The sequence below is a fragment of the Halichoeres trimaculatus genome, unplaced genomic scaffold (assembly GCF_033239565.1).
Source record: "Halichoeres trimaculatus isolate MK-OKI-2021-1 unplaced genomic scaffold, fHalTri1.1 fHalTri1_scaffold_22, whole genome shotgun sequence".
Classification (NCBI taxonomy): Eukaryota; Metazoa; Chordata; class Actinopteri; order Labriformes; family Labridae; genus Halichoeres; species Halichoeres trimaculatus.
Genome location: NW_027437200.1, coordinates 21227148 through 21245241, shown reverse-complemented (window position 1 = coordinate 21245241; position 18094 = coordinate 21227148). Strand labels below are relative to the sequence as shown.

The 18094-nt window shown below is 41.0% G+C and overlaps 2 protein-coding genes across 2 annotated transcripts; both read left to right on the top strand.

The window, feature by feature from the left end:
- The first annotated feature begins 1200 nt into the window (after positions 1 to 1200).
- LOC141784525 (uncharacterized) lies at positions 1201 to 11527 on the top strand. The gene is made up of 8 exons (XM_074662364.1): positions 1201 to 1234; positions 2128 to 2163; positions 2247 to 2535; positions 2623 to 2768; positions 3543 to 3837; positions 10689 to 10840; positions 10930 to 11233; positions 11323 to 11527. Exons 1-8 carry the CDS (start codon positions 1201 to 1203, stop codon positions 11525 to 11527), a joined length of 1461 nt encoding a protein of 486 aa, XP_074518465.1.
- Positions 11528 to 13172: 1645 nt separating this feature from the next.
- Positions 13173 to 14019, top strand: LOC141784524 (lithostathine-2-like). The gene is made up of 3 exons (XM_074662363.1): positions 13173 to 13363; positions 13690 to 13868; positions 13964 to 14019. The coding sequence occupies exons 1-3, from the start codon at positions 13173 to 13175 to the stop codon at positions 14017 to 14019; spliced, it is 426 nt and encodes a 141-aa protein (XP_074518464.1).
- Positions 14020 to 18094: the final 4075 nt, after the last annotated feature.

Below are 18094 nucleotides of genomic sequence, written 5' to 3'. Positions count from 1 at the left end.
TGAGCTCACATAAACAAACCAGTGGATTAACTGCTCTGATGAACATCAAATGCAGTCAGAGCCGAGACGCATTTTTAAAATCCCATCCTGTTGCCAGGTAAGTGAAACAGTTTCTGTGTATTTCGTATGAATCATTGTGGGATATTTGATTGTGCTGAGTCTCAGCTTTCATACTTACCGAGAAAAGGTTTCTGAATGCTGATATCTTAAACCTCTCAATGCAGTGTGTTTATTTAATGAGATTTTATAGCAATACTGGGTCATTTGATACTATCTTGGAATTGTTTAAGAATAGGAGTGCAGTTTTGTAACTCAAAGAAAAAACATATCCAACACCAGGGCTTCATACGACTTTCAAAAGAAAAACAAAACAAAACAAAAAAAAAACAGAAATCTTATAATATGCTTTATTTGTGTGATGTGATGGAAAAAAATAAAATAAGATAATAAAAAAAATAAATGAAGGTAATTATAATACAGAACAGTAAATTGTATGTATAAGAAAAAAATGATGTTCAGAACAATTAAACCTTCAAGATAGATAAAGTTGAAATACAACTATGAAATGTTCACAGATTGATAACAAAATAAGGAAAATGTATGTTACACACACATAAGCCAAAATCTGATAGTCATGAAACATCATTTAAAATTAAGGGAAATTGAATCCAAAACTATGTAACGATATAGTTCAGCACTGGGATATAAATGTCAAGTATGGTAAAAATAAATAAAATAAATATTTAATTGAGTATTAATTGAAACAACTCACAGTCTGTTGTTTATTGATAAATCCTTCCAAAAGGCGTAAGAAATTTAAAAATCGTTAAAAAAGTTCGACAAAACATTACCTTATTTTTTTTTTTCTAAATTTGTCTACAAGTTGCAATAAAATAACATTAAGGGGAAAACATTTAGAGAAAAGATCTGCTTTTCTAGAAAGAACTTTTTCCCCTTGATAGTTGATAAATCAAGTTGTTTACATCACATATATTGTATTTCCCTTTGGTTGTTTTGTCTGAATGCAAACTCCACTGACTCCAAATTTACATATTCTCATGTATCGAGACAAACAAACTAATACATACAGAGCAGAAACAAAGTTTCAACAAAGTAGAGAGTATAAATCTGTCTTTGAATTGGGATTGTAAGAAATCTTTTTTTTTGTTTTATTTTGTTTTCTTTTTGGACTCGTTAGAGATGGATGGGAATCAGTACTTCTGGATCCTGAATGGTGAGTCGCTGTGTCTTGTATCAATCTAGTATTCTTATTTTTGTTGTGGTTGTTGTTGTTTTAGAACAATATTTTTGGTTAATATTTTTGTAGTTTAACAGATGTTTTTTTTTAGATCAATATTTTTTGGGTTAATTTTTTGTTTTAGATCAATATTTTTGATTATTTTTAGATCATGATTTTGGTCAATCTTTTTATTGAAATTTATAGTTAATATTTTAATCAATATTTTTTGGTTAATTTTTTTTAATCAATTCTTTGTTTAATTTTCTTGTTTCAAATCATTATTTTTGGTTCATCGTTTGTTTTAGATCTATATTTTTAGATAATTTTTTAATAATATTTTTGTTTTTGTTTTTTGTTTTTTTAATTTATAGTTAATTTTTTTAATCAATATTTTTGGTTGATTTTTTTATCAATATTTTTTGTTAATTTTCTTGTTTCAAATCCTTATTTTTGGTTCATCGTTTTTTTTTTACATCAATATTTTTGGATAATTTTTTATCAATATTTTGAGTTGTTTTTTTTGTTTTAGGTCAATATTTTTGGTTAATTCTTTAGATCAAAATTTTTGGTTAAATTTTTTTTAGATCATTATTTTTAGTTAATTTTTTGTTGGAGGTAAAAAATTTTGGTTATTTTTTGACAAAAGTAAGAACAGAAAAACTTATTGGCAACAGAGTGGATAAACAGCTAGCTGTAACTGTTATGGCATTTTTGGAGATTATATTCACCATAACAACCTGCTCCCTATACATGACCCTGTATATCACCCAGCTGCCTGTTAAAGATAAAAGATACAAAGACAGAGACGTGAAATTTTCACTCAGGGATGATTTCATTAATGTGGAGATTGTTATAATTATTGTTCCACCTGGTGCTGTACTTAACAGGCATCTTGCTCATGCTGACATGTGGGATACTCGAAGGTAAACAATTTCTTCTTTTCACGCCTATTGTTGCTTTTGATTTTGTCTTATAAATCTGGTGTTTTTTAAAAATTTTTAACTAGGGGTTCTTCTGCAAAATGTGGCCCTACATCAGAGTGCAGTGCAGTCTTCATTGGCTTATAATGGAACTGCTGATAAGGCAGTTGACGGAAACCGGAACCCAATTTTTCTAAACGGATCCTGCAGCCACACCATGAACGAGTCAAACCCCTGGTGGAGGGTGGAGCTGCAGCGTGTGTTCAAAGTCACGGCGGTGCTGATAACGAACAGAGGAAGAGTCGGAAACAGACTGAATGGCGCCGAAGTCTGGATTGGACTCTCGCTGGACATCAATGGCGCTAAAAACTTCAGGTGCGAAATCCAATGAGACCTCCCCAATCAGGACAAGTTGTTCCTCTCATCTCCTCACTCTGTTCTCTGTTCTTCGTTTGCGTACAGGTGTGGCGTCATCGCTCACATTCCAGATGGACAGACAATCCACGTTTCGTGTAGCGGTATGGAGGCTCGCTACGTCACTGTGCTCCTGCCAGGAAAAACCAGGGTTCTTACTCTGTGTGAGGTCGAAGTGTACCCTTTGGAAAATGGTAAGCAAACACGTCCCACGCTGTACGTAAGTGTTGGAGTTTAACCCTTTAGGTTGCTGGTGCTAACTCTTCAACTATTTGTGCTAGCAAAAAATTCAAACAATCCCTGACGGATGAGAAGATGAGCTGTCTGGACAATTATTTCTGGCTTGGCCTGTATGATACTTTGGTGATGGGACTGAAAAACGCTGTAGTAAGCATGCCAGGCCTGTAGTTGGTGCTATAACTGTCATATCTGGAGCAACAGATGCTCTTTTGTTGAAAGACAGTCAGCGGATTCAGCCGATTGAGCAGCACAAGCACAACACGGTATTCCGCGACGATCGTAACAATGGTACTGTTGGACTGTTGGATGCCCATGTGCAAAGTGTGGCAGGGTGTCAGCAATTCCACTAAAAACACTGGCTTACCGTTTAGATGGCAACGGTGTCAGCAGCGTTTCAGAAAATTCCACTAGGTCGTTTTCAATAGTTTGCGTTCTAAGGTTTGACGAGAGGTTATCAGGGATTGAGGTGTTTGATTGTCTGATGACTCATTGGAGATCCAATGCTCAGGGAACAGGAAGTGGAATCCTTGCGTTTCCGTTCTTCTTCAATATAAAGTTTTTGTGACCGTATTTGAAAACTAAAGGAAACTCTGATCAGAACAATGGTTTCCTGTACACATTGGCGAAAACAACACCCTCTGTTGGGCTTTGAGTCTCATTCGTCAAACTTTCAGATGTTCTCGTTGCATTGTTTTAATCAATCAACCAACGTCTGTTTCTGTTCCAAGAAAATCTTGTACCCAATCGGGCCCTGAGAGGAGAAGCAACCCAGTCCTCAACAAACCACTCTGGTGATGCCTCCAAGGCCATCGATGGGAAACGTCATTCTTTCTGGAAAGATGGGTCCTGTACCCTCACTGCCCCCGACAAGACCAGCCCCTGGTGGAGGTTGGACCTGAAGAAAACGTACGCAATCACGTCGGTCAAAATCACCAATCGAGGAGACTGCTGTGCTGAGAGACTGGACGGGGCTCAGATCCGAATTGGGAATTCTCTGAAGAACAACGGAAGCAGCAACCCCAGGTAATGATGGGAAAAGGCAAGGGGTTCAGTGTCAGTTTCATTTGACAGAACACGAACTTCCTTTGTGCAAAGCAGAATAATCAGATCACAGCAATGGGAATATCAGCAACTTCACTATATCATCAGCACCAATTTAGTTTATTTCTAAAAGCTACTTCTTGGAATCCCAATTGGGTCGATCACGACAGGGTGGATTTATGACATGTCTAATCTTTATGACAACACCACCCCAGCTAACAAAGTTTAGCAGTGAGAAAAAAGATTGGTGATTTTCTCTGCTAAAAACAATTTCTGTGAATAATTTTTGGACTGTCACAGTTCGGAGGGAACCCAAGTGCAGATTTAATAGAAGACAAAAATCAGGTAAAAACAGTTCTTTAATAAATAAATCCAAAACGGTCCAACACAGTCTTTACAAAATCCAAAACGATTCAAAAGTCTATACAAAATCCAAAACGATCCAAAAAGTCTTAACGAAATCCAAAACGGGAGAAACTGGCAGAGCAAAACCCCAGGCAGAGGGCTGGTGCAAGGCAGACACAAACATACGAACTGGCAAAAACAACAGAAACTGGCTGAGTTAAGTACTGGTTGGTGATTAGAAGACAAGGAACAGGTGTGATCGAGTGTGAACAGGAAGGTGGAGTCCAGGAGCAGCTACAGAAATGTCCATTAGAGGGAGCAGAAGAATGAGCAGGAGGGTGGGGGCTAGGAGGAGCAGACAGCTCCAGCAGTGTCCATGACAGTACCCTCCCCTCAACGAACGCCTCCAGGCGTCCTCTTGGGCTGGTCAGGGTGCAACAGATGAAACTCCCTAATGAGTGCAGGATCCCGTATGTCTCTGGCAGGAACCCAAGACCTTTCTTCAGGACCGTAGCCCTCCCAGTCCACCAGATACTGTATGCCCCTTCCCTTGCGCCGAGACTTTAAGAGTCTTTTGACCGTGAACACTTCTTCACCATTGATGAGCCGGGGTGGAGGAGGAGGGTTGGCGGGTGGGTTGAGTGTGCTTGTTTGAACAGGCTTGATGCAGGAGACATGGAATGTGGGGTGGATTCTCCGAAGAGTCTGGGGTAACTGCAGACGAACAGCAGAGGGGTTAATAATCTTGGACACAGGAAATGGACCAACAAACCTGGGTGTCAGCTTCCTAGAAACAGTTCGCAGTGGTATGTTCCTGGATGATAGCCACACCCTTTGTCCTGCCCGGTATTGAGGGGCAGCAGAACGTTTGCGGTCAGCCTGTTCCTTGAACCGAGCAGAAGATTGCAGGAGTCTGGCTCGGGCACGGTGCCAGACACGATGACATCTGCGAACAAAAGCCTGGGCAGAAGGCACAAGAGTCTCCTCCTCTTGAGATGGAAACAGTGGTGGTTGGTAACCAAAACAGACTTGAAATGGGGATAACCCAGTAGATGTGACAGGCAAAGAATTATGAGCATACTCAATCCATGGGAGGAGTTGGCTCCAGGAGGATGGATTCTGGTTGACCATGCAGCGGAGGGTATTCTCCAGGTGCTGATTGGCCCTCTCAGTCTGGCCGTTAGTCTGAGGATGGAAACCTGAAGACAGCTGCACAGATGCGCCTATGAGGGTACAGAAAGCTTTCCAAAAACGAGAGGTAAATTGAGGCCCTCTGTCCGAAACTACAGAGGTAGGCAGGCCATGTATCTGAAAAACATGTTGAATGAGGTGCTGAGCTGTTTCCTTGGCAGAGGGCAGTTTAGACAGAGGGATGTAATGGACTGACTTTGAGAACCGGTCAACAACAGTAAGGATCACAGTGTTACCTTCAGAGGGCGGAAGGCCAGTGATGAAATCCAGGGCTATGTGTGACCAGGGACGTCGTGGTATTGGTAAAGGACGAAGTAACCCAGCTGGGGGGTGGTTGGAAGGCTTCCCCTGGGCACAGTTAGGGCAAGCGGCTACATATTCAGCCACATCTCGCTTCATGTTTGGCCACCAAAATCTTTGGCCAATCATAGCCATGGTGCGTTGGACCCCTGGATGGCAGGAGAGTCTAGAGGTGTGGGCCCACTTGAGAACCTGAGAGCGGACAGACACTGGGACAAAAAGCTTGCCTCGAGGTTCATTACCTGGAGACGGATGTTGACGGAGGGCCTCCAGTACCTCCTGCTCAATATTGAACTGGGTAGAGGCAACAAGGCATTGGCTAGGCAGGATGGTGTCAGGTTCTGAGGATCCAGAATCACTCTCCTTAGCGAACTGCCGTGATAAGGCATCTGGTTTCGCATTCCTGGAACCAGGGCGATAAGAGAGGGTGAAGTTGAAACGTGAAAAGAAAAGGGCCCACCTCGCTTGCCGGGAATTGAGACGCTTGGCAGTCTTGATGTATTCAAGGTTCTTATGGTCAGTCCAAACCAGGAATGGTTTCTCGGCTCCCTCCAACCAGTGTCTCCACTCCTCTAAAGCCATCTTGACCGCCAACAGTTCCCGATTCCCAATGTCATAATTCATCTCTGTGGAAGACAAACGGTGAGAAAAAAAAGCACAGGGGTGCAACTTGTTATCCTTAGGGAAGCGCTGAGAAAGGACAGCCCCCACTCCCACATCAGAAGCATCCACCTCCACTACAAACTGCAGTTTTGGATCAGCAGTGACCAGGATGGGAGCAGAGGTGAAGGCCCTCTTTAGCTCCTTGAAAGCCTTCTCTGCAATAGCAGACCACAAAAAGGGAACCTTGGGGGAGGTAAGAGCAGTTAGTGGAGCTGCAATAGCACTGTAGTTGCGAATAAACCTCCTATAAAAATTTGCAAACCCCAAGAACCTCTGAAGCTCCTTTCGTGTGGTAGGCTCAGGCCAATCCAGCACAGCCTTGACCTTGCCAGAGTCCATTTCTAACCTCCCAGCTGACACTCTGAATCCTAAAAAAGACACAGAATCCCGGTGAAATTCACATTTCTCAGCCTTTACAAACAGTTGGTTCTCAAGAAGCCGTTGTAGAACTCTTCGCACATGCTGCTCATGCTCCTGAAGGGACTTTGAGAAGATCAGAATGTCATCCAAATATACATAGACAAACTTGTTGATCATGTCTCGCAACACATCATTGACAAGGGCTTGAAAGACAGCTGGAGCATTCGTTAATCCAAAAGGCATTACCAAGTATTCATAGTGTCCACTTGGGGTGTTAAACGCTGTCTTCCACTCATCTCCTTCTCTGATGCGCACTAAGTGGTAAGCGTTGCGGAGATCCAGTTTAGAAAAGATAGTAGCCCCCTGTAAGTTCTCGAAAGCAGAAGACATTAATGGCAGTGGATAACGATTCTTGATAGTGATGTCATTAATACCCCGGTAGTCAATACAGGGTCGGAGTGAATGATCCTTCTTCTCCACAAAGAAGAAGCCTGCACCTGCCGGGGAGGATGAGGGTCTGATAATGCCTGCAGATAAACTGTCATTAATGTACTTGTTCATGGCCTCCCTTTCAGGGGTTGTGAGTGAGTAGAGCCTACCCTTGGGTGGCGACGTTCCAGGCAGAAGATCAATAGCACAGTCATACGGCCGGTGCGGGGGAAGAGACGTAGCCCGTGACTTGCTGAACACAGGTTTCAAATCCATATATACCTCAGGTACTGCAGACAAGTCTGGAAAATCCTCCAGGGGCTCAGTGACACCACCTGGTGGCAAGGCTGAGGAGAGACACTGAGACAAACATTGGGTGCTCCAACCCAAAATGGTGTTGTTGGTCCAGTCAATAGTGGGGTTATGTTTGACAAACCAAGGATGACCAAGTATAATGGGAACATGAGGAGAGTCAATCAGGTGCAAGGAAATCCTTTCACAGTGATTTCCAGAGATAAGCAGAGAGACAGGTTCAGTGACACAGTTTACCTTGGCGAGGGGCTTGCCATTGACTCCACTAGCCTGCAAAGCTTGTGGTAGTTCCCTGGTGGAGATGCTGAGTTGGCAGACCAGGGCTGTATCAATCATGCTTTCATCTGCCCCTGAATCCAACAGCACAGCAACCTCAAGTCTTTGATCCTTCCACTGTAGGACGGCAGTTAACTGAGCACGTTTTGTAGGAGATTTAGACAGAGAAGGAACACTCACCAGTAACTCCTGTCCTACTGGCGAGCGTTGTCTTTTAAAGGGCAGGTGGCAACATAATGTCCTGGTTTTCCACAGTAAAGGCAGGAACCAGTGGAAATCCGGCGCTGCCTCTCTGCCGGGGATAATCTAGTCCGATCCAGCTGCATGGGTTCAGGGTCTGCAGGGGATGGAGATGACTCTGTTGCTGGTGATCTGTAAGGAGGAGACCTGGAACGCCCGGCTAGCTTCTCCTTCTGCCTCTGAGTTAGCCTGGTATCTATTCGGATAGCTAGGTCTATGAGCGAGTCCAAAGTAGCTGGTAATTCACGGGTAGCTAGCTCGTCCTTAATAGACTCAGAAAGTCCATTTAAAAAGGCATCAAACTGGGCCTCCAGATTCCAGGAACAACTAGCAGCAAGTGTGCGAAAATCAATAGCATAGTCCGAGACTGACCTCCTCCCTTGACGGGCCTGTAGCATGACCCGTGCCGCCTCCCTCCCACTGACTGATCTATCAAATACCTTCTTCATCTCCTGGGTGAAACTCATCAGAGAGGTACATACTGGAGAACGGGCCTCCCACAAAGAGGTGCCCCACTCCCTTGCTCTGCCATCCAGGAGAGTGATTATGTATGCCACACAGGAGCGTTCAGAGGAAAAGGAGGAAGGTTGCAGCTCAAAAATCAGTGAGCATTGTGACAAAAAAGAACGGCATAGGCCGGGCTCACCGCTGTACCGACTGGGGGGAGGCAGGCGTGGTTCGACACTGGGGGGTGGCATGGTTCGCATAGCAGTCTCTGAAGCAGAAGTTGCAGCACTGGAAGGATCGGCTGCCTGGAGCTGTTGTAACTGAGCTGACAGATGAGAGACACTGCTAGAAAGTGCCTGCAAATGCTGCGTTACAGAAGCCATTTCCTGCTGGTGGGAATTGAGGGTGGAGCCTTGCTTATCCACCATTGCACAAAGGCGTTGAAAATCTGCTGGGTCCATTTGATGGCCAGTTCGTACTGTCACAGTTCGGAGGGAACCCAAGTGCAGATTTAATAGAAGACAAAAATCAGGTAAAAACAGTTCTTTAATAAATAAATCCAAAACGGTCCAACACAGTCTTTACAAAATCCAAAACGATTCAAAAGTCTATACAAAATCCAAAACGATCCAAAAAGTCTTAACGAAATCCAAAACGGGAGAAACTGGCAGAGCAAAACCCCAGGCAGAGGGCTGGTGCAAGGCAGACACAAACATACGAACTGGCAAAAACAACAGAAACTGGCTGAGTTAAGTACTGGTTGGTGATTAGAAGACAAGGAACAGGTGTGATCGAGTGTGAACAGGAAGGTGGAGTCCAGGAGCAGCTACAGAAATGTCCATTAGAGGGAGCAGAAGAATGAGCAGGAGGGTGGGGGCTAGGAGGAGCAGACAGCTCCAGCAGTGTCCATGACATGGACACTGGAGCCTAATTCTCTGACAGAAAAAGACTAAGACTAAATGTGGCCTAAAGGCTAAAACTTAAGCAAAAAAACTGAAACACTGGCTAAAGGCTAAAAATGCTGAGGCTAAAACATCAGTTAAATGCATAAACACAAGCTAAAGTGTGAGTACCGCTGAAGGCTTAAACATGGGCTAAATGCTAAAACACAAGTTACAGAAAACAACAAAGGCTAAAGGCTAATAAAAGCCAAGGCTAAAATATGGGCTAAAGGCTTACAAAAGCTATAGCTAAAACATGAGTTAAATACTAAAAATGAGCTAAAGCCTGAGTAGGGGCTAAAGGCTAAAACATGGGCTAAATGCTAAAACACAAGTTAAAAAAAACAACATAGGCTAAAGGCTAACAAAAGCTGAGGCTAAAACATGAGAAGAATAGTAAAACACAAGCTGAAGTCTAAGTACAGGCTAAATGCTAAAACACGAGCTATAGTCTGAGTACGGGCTAAGGGCTTAAACACAAGTTAAAGAAAAAAACATAGGCTATAGGCTAACAAAAGCTAAGGCTAAAACATGAAAAAAATGCTAAAACACAAGCTGAAAATTGAGCACAGGCTAAATGCTAAAACACAAGCTATAGTCTGAGTATGGGCCAAAGGCTCAAACATGAGCTTAATCGTAAAACACAAGCTAAAGAAAACAACATAGGCTGAAGGCTAACAAAAGCTAAGCTTTAAAAATGGGCTTAAGGCTAAAACTTAAGCCAAAGACTGAAATATCGACTAATGAGTAACAAAAGCTAAGGCTAAATGATGCATTCAATGCTAAAGCACATACTAAAGTCTAAGTGGGGGCTAAATGCTTAAACACAAGTTTAAAAAGCAACATAGGCTAAAGGCTAACAAAAGTTAAGGCTAAAACATGAGGAAAATGCTAAAACACAAGCTATAGTTTGAGTACAGCTAAAGGTTAAAACATGGGCTAAATGCTTGAACACAAATTGGAGAAAACAACATAGGCTAACAGCTAACAAAAACCAAGGCTAAAACATGGGCCAAAGGCTAAAACTTAAGCTAACGACTAAAACGCTTACTAACAAGTAACAAAAGCTAAGGCTAAAACATGCATTCAATTCTAAAACACGAGCCAAAGTTTGAGTATAGCTAAAGGCTAAAGCACAAGCTTCAAAATGTCAGCTGAACTGAAATATGGTGAAGTGATGAAAACAGCAAAGTAGCAACGCATGTGAAACACAAGGAACAACATTTTCTGAACACTAGCCTGCGTGGCACAAATATTTACCGGTAAATAACTTTTAACTTTTTTTTTTAAGAAATGATCCCCCATATGACCAAATTCCTCCACTGTCAGGTGTGCCACTATCTCCCACATCAGAGCAGGTAAAACGCTCACACTCTACTGTGAGAACGGCAGCATGGAGGGTCGCTATGTGAGCGTGGTAAACTCTGGGACTGGGGAGGTGCTCTCGCTGTGTGAGGTGGAGGTGTACGCCGCTCCAACAGGTAACACTTTGACGTTTCTTTCTGCCACACAGAAATTTGATATGAGCTTTTATTGCTTTCATTTTATCCTGTTTGTTTTTCCTTTTCAGTGGAACCTCTGGCAAACGTAGCCTTAGATGGAGAAGCAAGTCAGTCGTCCACCGTTCAGCCGTATGGGTCTGCTTTGAATGCCATAAATGGTGATTTACGGGGAATCATCGGTTTATATAACGTACAAACACAATGCTGTAGCCACACTACAAGAATGGCCAACCCGTGGTGGAGGGTGGATTTGTTAGCTGTGCACAAGATCCGTGTTGTCACCATCTTCAACAGACAAGACTGCTGCAAGGAAAGGCTCAAAGGGGCTCGGATCCTGATTGGGAATTCACCGGCACACCAGAGCAACCCCAAGTAAAGTCACTTTTTATACAAAGTTCAGCTTCAGTCCAACAGTAGACACGTTATTCTAATGATAACTTACACATACTGCTCTCCTGTAGATGTGGTGAAATCTCATCTGTAGAAACATCGTACACCTTTCACTGTGGCGGCATGGAAGGCCGCTACGTGGCTGTCGATCTCCAAGGAAAAAGAGAGATTTTAGCGCTGGCTGAAGTGGAGGTGTATGCTTCTTTAAAGGGTAAGTCCCTTCACCTGTGTTCAGTGAAATCATCCAGACATTGCAACAACTCCTTCACGCTATAAAATGAAATTATTAGCACTAGTTTAGGCTAATCCTAAAAGCTACTTCTTAGACTGTCAATTGGGTTGAGCACGACGAAACAAATTTATGACACGTCTCAGTCTCTATGACAACACCAAGTAAGCTAACAAAGTTTAGCGGTGAGAAGAGAACCCGACACTCTAAAATAAAAAGACAAAGACTAAAACATGGGCTAAAGGCTAATACTTAAGGTAACCACTAAAACATTGGCTAAAGACTAACAAAAGCTAAAGCTAAAACATGACTTAAAAGCTAAAACACAAGCTTACATCTGAGTATGACTAGATGCTAAAATATGAGCTAACGTCTGAGTAGGAGCTAAAGGTTAAAACATTATAGGCTAAAGGCTAACAAAAGATAAGGCTAAAACAACATAGGCTAAAACTTAAGCAAAAAAATAAAACACTGGATAAAATCGAACAAAGGCTAAGGCTAAAACACAAGTTAAGGGCTAAAACTTAAGCTAAAGTCTGAGTACAGGGCTGAAACATGAACCAAAGTCTAAGTTGGGACTAAAGGCTAAAACATTGGCCAAATGCTAAAACACAAGTTAAAGAAAACAACATAGGCTAAAGGAGAACAAAAGCTAACAAATAAAACATGGGCGAAAGGCTAAATCTTAATCTAAAGACTAAAACACTGGCTAAGGGCTAACAAAAGCTAAGTAAAAACACAAGTCAAATGCTTAAATACACGCTTAAGTCTGAGAACGACTAACAGCTCAACAGGAGCAATAGGCTGAGTATGAGCTAAAGGCTAAAACATGAGTTAAATACTAAAACACAGGCTGAAGTCTAAGTACAGGCTAAAGGCTAAAACACAGGTTGAAGTACACAACATAGGCTAAAGGCTAACATAAGCTGGGGCTAAAACATTGACTAAAAGCTAAATCTTAATCTAAAGACTAAAACACTGGCTAAAGGCTAAAAAAAGCTAAGGCTAAAACATGTGTGAAATGCTAAAACCAAAGGTAACATCTGAGTACAGGCTAAATGCTAAAATATGAGCTAAAGTCTGAGTAGGGGCTAAAGGCTCAAAAAAAAGTTCAAGAAAACAACATAGGCTAAAGGCTAAAAAAAGCCAGGCTAAATCATGAGTTAAATGCTTAAACACAGGCTGAAGTCTAAGTACAGGCTAAAGGCTAAAACATGAGCTAAAGTCTGAGTTCAGCTAAGGGCCAAAAAATGGGCTAAAGGCTAAAACACAGGTTGAAGAAAACAACATAGGTTAAAGGCTAACAAAAGCTAAGGCCCAAACATTGGCTCAAGGCTAACACTTAAGCTGGAGACTAAAACACTTGCTGAAGGCTAACAAAAGCTAGGCTAAAACATGAGTTAAATGCAAAAACAAGAGCTAACCTCTGTGTACAGGCTAAAGGCTAGAACATGGGCTAAATGCTAAAACACAAGTTAAAGAAAACAACACAGGCTATATGCTAAACTTAAGCTACATACTAAAACACTGGCCAGAGGCTAATCAAAGCTAGGCAGCGCAGAATTATGCTCATGGTAAACCTGAATACGACCGCCTGACCACTGTTTTCTTACAGAGCCAGACGTCACCACTCCCACTCCTCCAACGTCTCCTCCCACTCCTCCCCCACTCCCCCCTCCTCCAACTGCGAGCATGCTTCTGAACGACAGGAACGTGACGGTGGTGGGTGAGAGGCTCTGCTGGTCCGACGCTCTCTTCTTCTGCAGACGTCACCACGGGGACCTGCTGAGCCTCCTCAGCCAGGCCGAGCAGAGCCAGGTGGAGCAGCTGCTGAGCCAGAGTCCTTTCCCCCTTACAGACTACGTCTGGATCGGATTACGCAGGTGCTCAAATCCTTATTACGTTCAAATGATTGAGTCGTCTGCATACGGAAGCAGTGAAGCACAACCTGTGAGATAAGTCCAAAAGCTTAAGGATTTAAATTCCACAAACAGACTTTGTTTATACCCAAAAAGATACAGGTCTTCAAGTCAAATGTTGTGTGTCCATTTGCATCGCTGGCATCTCAAACAGGCATGCTTCGAGGCTTGGCAAACAGCTTTGTTGTTGAGGCTACACCTGAATAACAACCAAGCTACAGGCAGATTAAGCATTGGTATATTAGCATGTGTTAGCTTGTGTTAAACCACCATAAACATCCATTTGGCAGATACATAATGGGAGACAGATGGTTCTGGATGTCAAAGAAGCCCATGTACTTCACCAAATGGCAGGAAGCTGTCGCCCCTCATCGTCTGAACCACGCCTGTGGAGGGATGGCCAGAGACGAGCCCTTCATGTGGGACGACCAGCCGTGTGAGGAGCTCCTCAACTTCATCTGCCAGTCAGGTACCAGTACCAGCACCACCACCAGTACCTGGGTCTCTTCATGTGTGCTCATTTTTTAAATTCCTTAAAGAAACCAACCTTTTTTTCTCCATTAGACGGTGACAGAGCTCGAGAAGTTTACTTCTACAGCAGCAAATACTCAAGTCCCTGATCAGGGTCATGGTAGGACCTACGGCAGAACACAAGATCCAGGAGTTAAGGGGTTGAATGAAGTCTGATCTTGATTTTTTTTTGGACATATGAGATTTAAAAACCATCAACAGGGTGCACTTTGACAAAAATAGTGATTCTAAATTGCAAGTTAATTTATTGCTGTTGTTGGGTTGGGGAGGCTTGTCCAGGGATCCAAAACAAATGCATAGAAAACTTAAGGTAAAATTAAAGGCAGGGTGAAGAATGATGATTAAAATTTGAGAGTTGGAGTATGCACTATTTGGAATAAGGGACATGTTTTTTTCTGCAAATGACACCTTTGGGCTTCCGTAGCATCAAGCTTCAGAGGAAAAAAAGGGAATTTTCTTGGTTTGATTTTGGAAAATCAGAAATTTTTTTTTTTTTGCAGAGTACGAACTCAGATTTCTGAATTTCGCAAATTTTTCAGATACTAAAATTCAGACATTATTAGTCAGACTTCCAGTTGCTGATGCCAAATTTTTTGACACCAAAGTCTGAATTGAAGTTTTCTAGCGAAAATGTCACATTTTTAATTTGTACGATTTTAAAGTTCTGACATCAAAATCAGAGTTTTTGTTTTTTTTCTTCTTTTTTGATGCTGAAATATGAAAACCAACAATTTTACAACAGTAAAGTCAGAATTTGAAGTCCATATTTATTATTTTGACTGTAGACAGTCACAACTCAGCCTTTACTTTGGGTTTTCTAAGAAAAACGTCACACTCCTGTCAGAAATCTCCCGTTTTTCTCAGCTTTCTGAAATAAGAGCGCAAATTTAGTTTTTAATAATCTCAGAACTGTTGCTTTTAATTCTTAATTTTCAAAAAAACTGGTCAATATTTGAACATTACTTTTAAACTTTTGACTTTCAAGTAAGAATCGACAAATAGAAAATTCACAAATTCAGAATTATCGAGAAAAAGAAAAGAGAAAAACAGAGAAACTCTGTGCCCCCTGTCTTTAAAGTGTCACATCATTCTTTGCATTACAAAAAACTTAAAACAAAGTTAATCTTCTTTTGTCCTGATGCTTATCACCTTCCTCGGAAACCGTCCGTCATAAGTAAGCCAGCTCATTTCAGACTCTCCACGTCTGGTATCAGATCATCTGGTGTCAAACCGGCTTTTCTAGTTGTTGTTTGTCTACAAATCAACCTCAGCCATCTGGGTTTGACAAAGGCGTCGTTTATACTCTTGGCAGACAGGTGTGGGTTACTCTAATCTTATAAGATCACTGCTAAAAAAAGACAAATGTGGTTTCTGTTCACAAGCGCTCCACATGAACTCAGGTGAACTTCTGAATTCTTACTCGCTAGCTGCTAGCCTTTACAAACATGTGACACAAACACAGTTCATCCTCAAGTAAAAAATAGAAAATTGATGTTGTTGCACATTTATTATGTCCCTTTCTGCCCTTCTTTCAGTTTGGAGCATGTGCTTAAACATGCATGTCCTCTTTGTGAGCAAATAGAGCAGAGCGACCTGTTGTATTGTTGTTTAGCCTCACTGATAATGAACAGTGTGTGTGTGTGTGTGTGTTACTGCTGAGGCATCACTCTCATTCTACAGTTTATGTTTCAACTTTCTCCAGTTAATTTATCACAAGAGGCAATTTGGCCCTCATAAAACAGAAACTTTACAAGAGCAGGGAGGAGACGCACCTCTTAATGATAAGCCTTACACCAGGTGTGGCTCCGAACCGCAGGTGTAGAGGATTTGGGCCGGTGCCAAGTTTGATAGATGATGACGACAGCGTTGATGAAGGTCTGTGTGAGGAAGACAGGGAGAAATGAAGGAGGGGAGGACACACCCTGAGGCAGGAATGGATGGGGATTTACCTTGTTTTTCTTGTCCTTCATGCATGGTTTTGTTCCCGGGGTGTACGTACGGGACCACACCGTGCATTGTCTTCTTTCATACTCTGGTCTATGATGTCAACACAACACATCCATCACTTTACTTCATGTTATGCAAACTGCAAAATCTGAGCGCAACAAAAAAATCCTAACCCTTAAAAATAAACCAACATCCTGTTTTCTAAAATTTTCCATTATTGCAGTACCGCTTGACAAACACACGGTGGTGCTGCTGGCTTATCATGTAACAGTCTCCTTCTCATGCTCCAGCAGTCTCTAAACAAACCATAGACTTTATATTTAGCAGTGGTAAAGCAACCCGTGTGGCACGGTTACAGAGAAGTGAAACCACCAAAGACTTCAGAAGCAGTGAGTAACGGTGACTTTTGCCAAAAACGTGACTTTATTTTTACATTAGAAAGAAAAATAAGTCTCTTTTTGCCGTGGTAGAAATGTGTCTCCTCCGCAGCTCTGCAGGATGAGAGTCAGAGGTCACATGACATGAAACTCGAACAGGAATTTTCAGATTTCACCATGAGTTTGATGATACATCATGAAAACTGTGCTCAACACATGAAATCTATGGAAGCCCTGAGTGGACATGCAACACCAGGCTTCCTGATACTGAGTTCAATTCGGGTGTTTTCTTTTGATTGGAGCTCTCATCCCCAGAGATGCAACAGCAAAAAACAAACATGGAGAGTAACAGAGTTGTGACTGTTGATTTTTTTTTCTTTTTTTTCAGGCTAGTTTTTTTTTTAAGTATGTCTTTTACAGTAGATTTCATATATCAATCTCTTCACTAACTGATTTTTTTTAACATAACACTTGTACTTTTACTTTGATCTTGTAACTTTAAAAACTTTTTTTTCAGCTTTAATCCCATAACATTGTGACCCTTAGCAACTGTAGTTTTGTGAAATTGCAACTTAATTTTAAAGTTAATCTTGTAAGATTAAAATTCTATTTCAACTTTGATTAAAACTTGATTTCACTTTTATCTACTAACATTTTTTGTCCTTTTTTGACTTGATTGTAGCATCATAACGATGTCATTTTGACTGCAATTGTGTAACACTTGGACTTGTTCTTATCACTTTGATCTTGTGATAGCAAGTTTTTTTTGTTGTTTTTTTTTCTTTGATCCCATGATATTGTGACATTTTGCGGCTATAGTCTTGTGGAATTGCGACTTTCATATTTATTCTTGCACCATTAAAGCTTGATTTCACTATGGTCTTGTAACATTTTCAACTTTAATGTTGTGATGTTTAATAATAATACAATATAATTTCATGACTTTTCTTTTTCTTTAATCTCACAACATACACTTTTTCGTTCAATCTTTAAACTCTGACCATTTGGTTGTAATCCAGAAACATTACAACTTTTTTCAACTTTAATTTCATACATCACAACTCTTTTCATGTACATAACTTTATTTTGACTTAAGCCTCCTGACAATACAACCTCTCTCAACTTTAATTCTGAACCATTATGACTCTTTTCCACTTTAATCTTATCACATTACAACTTTTTTTTGTAACCCTGATCTATTAACACTCTGACTTTAAAATAACTATATTTCAGCTTTAAATTTATACCATTACTACCTTACTTTTGCTTTAGTCTTGTAATATTATGACTACATTCTGACTGTCCTAACATTACGACTTTTTTTCCCACTTCTTGTCTGGTAACATATTGTTTTTGCCACTTGTATTTCTTAATATTCTGTCTTCATTTTGGCTTTCAACTTGCAACATTGTGACCATATTTCGACTTACATCTTGTGAAATTCAAATATGTTTATTTATTTATTTTTTAACTTTATCCTCATACGTTAATTATAATAATAATTGATTATTTTGACTTAAATTTCAAACACTGTGAGTTTATTACAACTTTGATCTCTAGTTCAATCGAGTATCATTACAGTTTATTTTTCCAAATTCTCTTTATTCATGCCTTAACCCTAATCCTCTGTGTATATTTCTTCACAGTTCACATTGATTTAGTGACTGAAATTCTGCCTCTTTTTTTATTTTGATTATATTACAAAAAGCTTACTTCTGCGGTGGCATATTGCATTCACTTGGAAAAAACAATCTTCCTGTTTTTACAACATAACTACCTCATAAAAACTGGAATTTGTTTTGGAATTTTCCTGTTTAAGGGGGTACTATCTTGTAAAAAC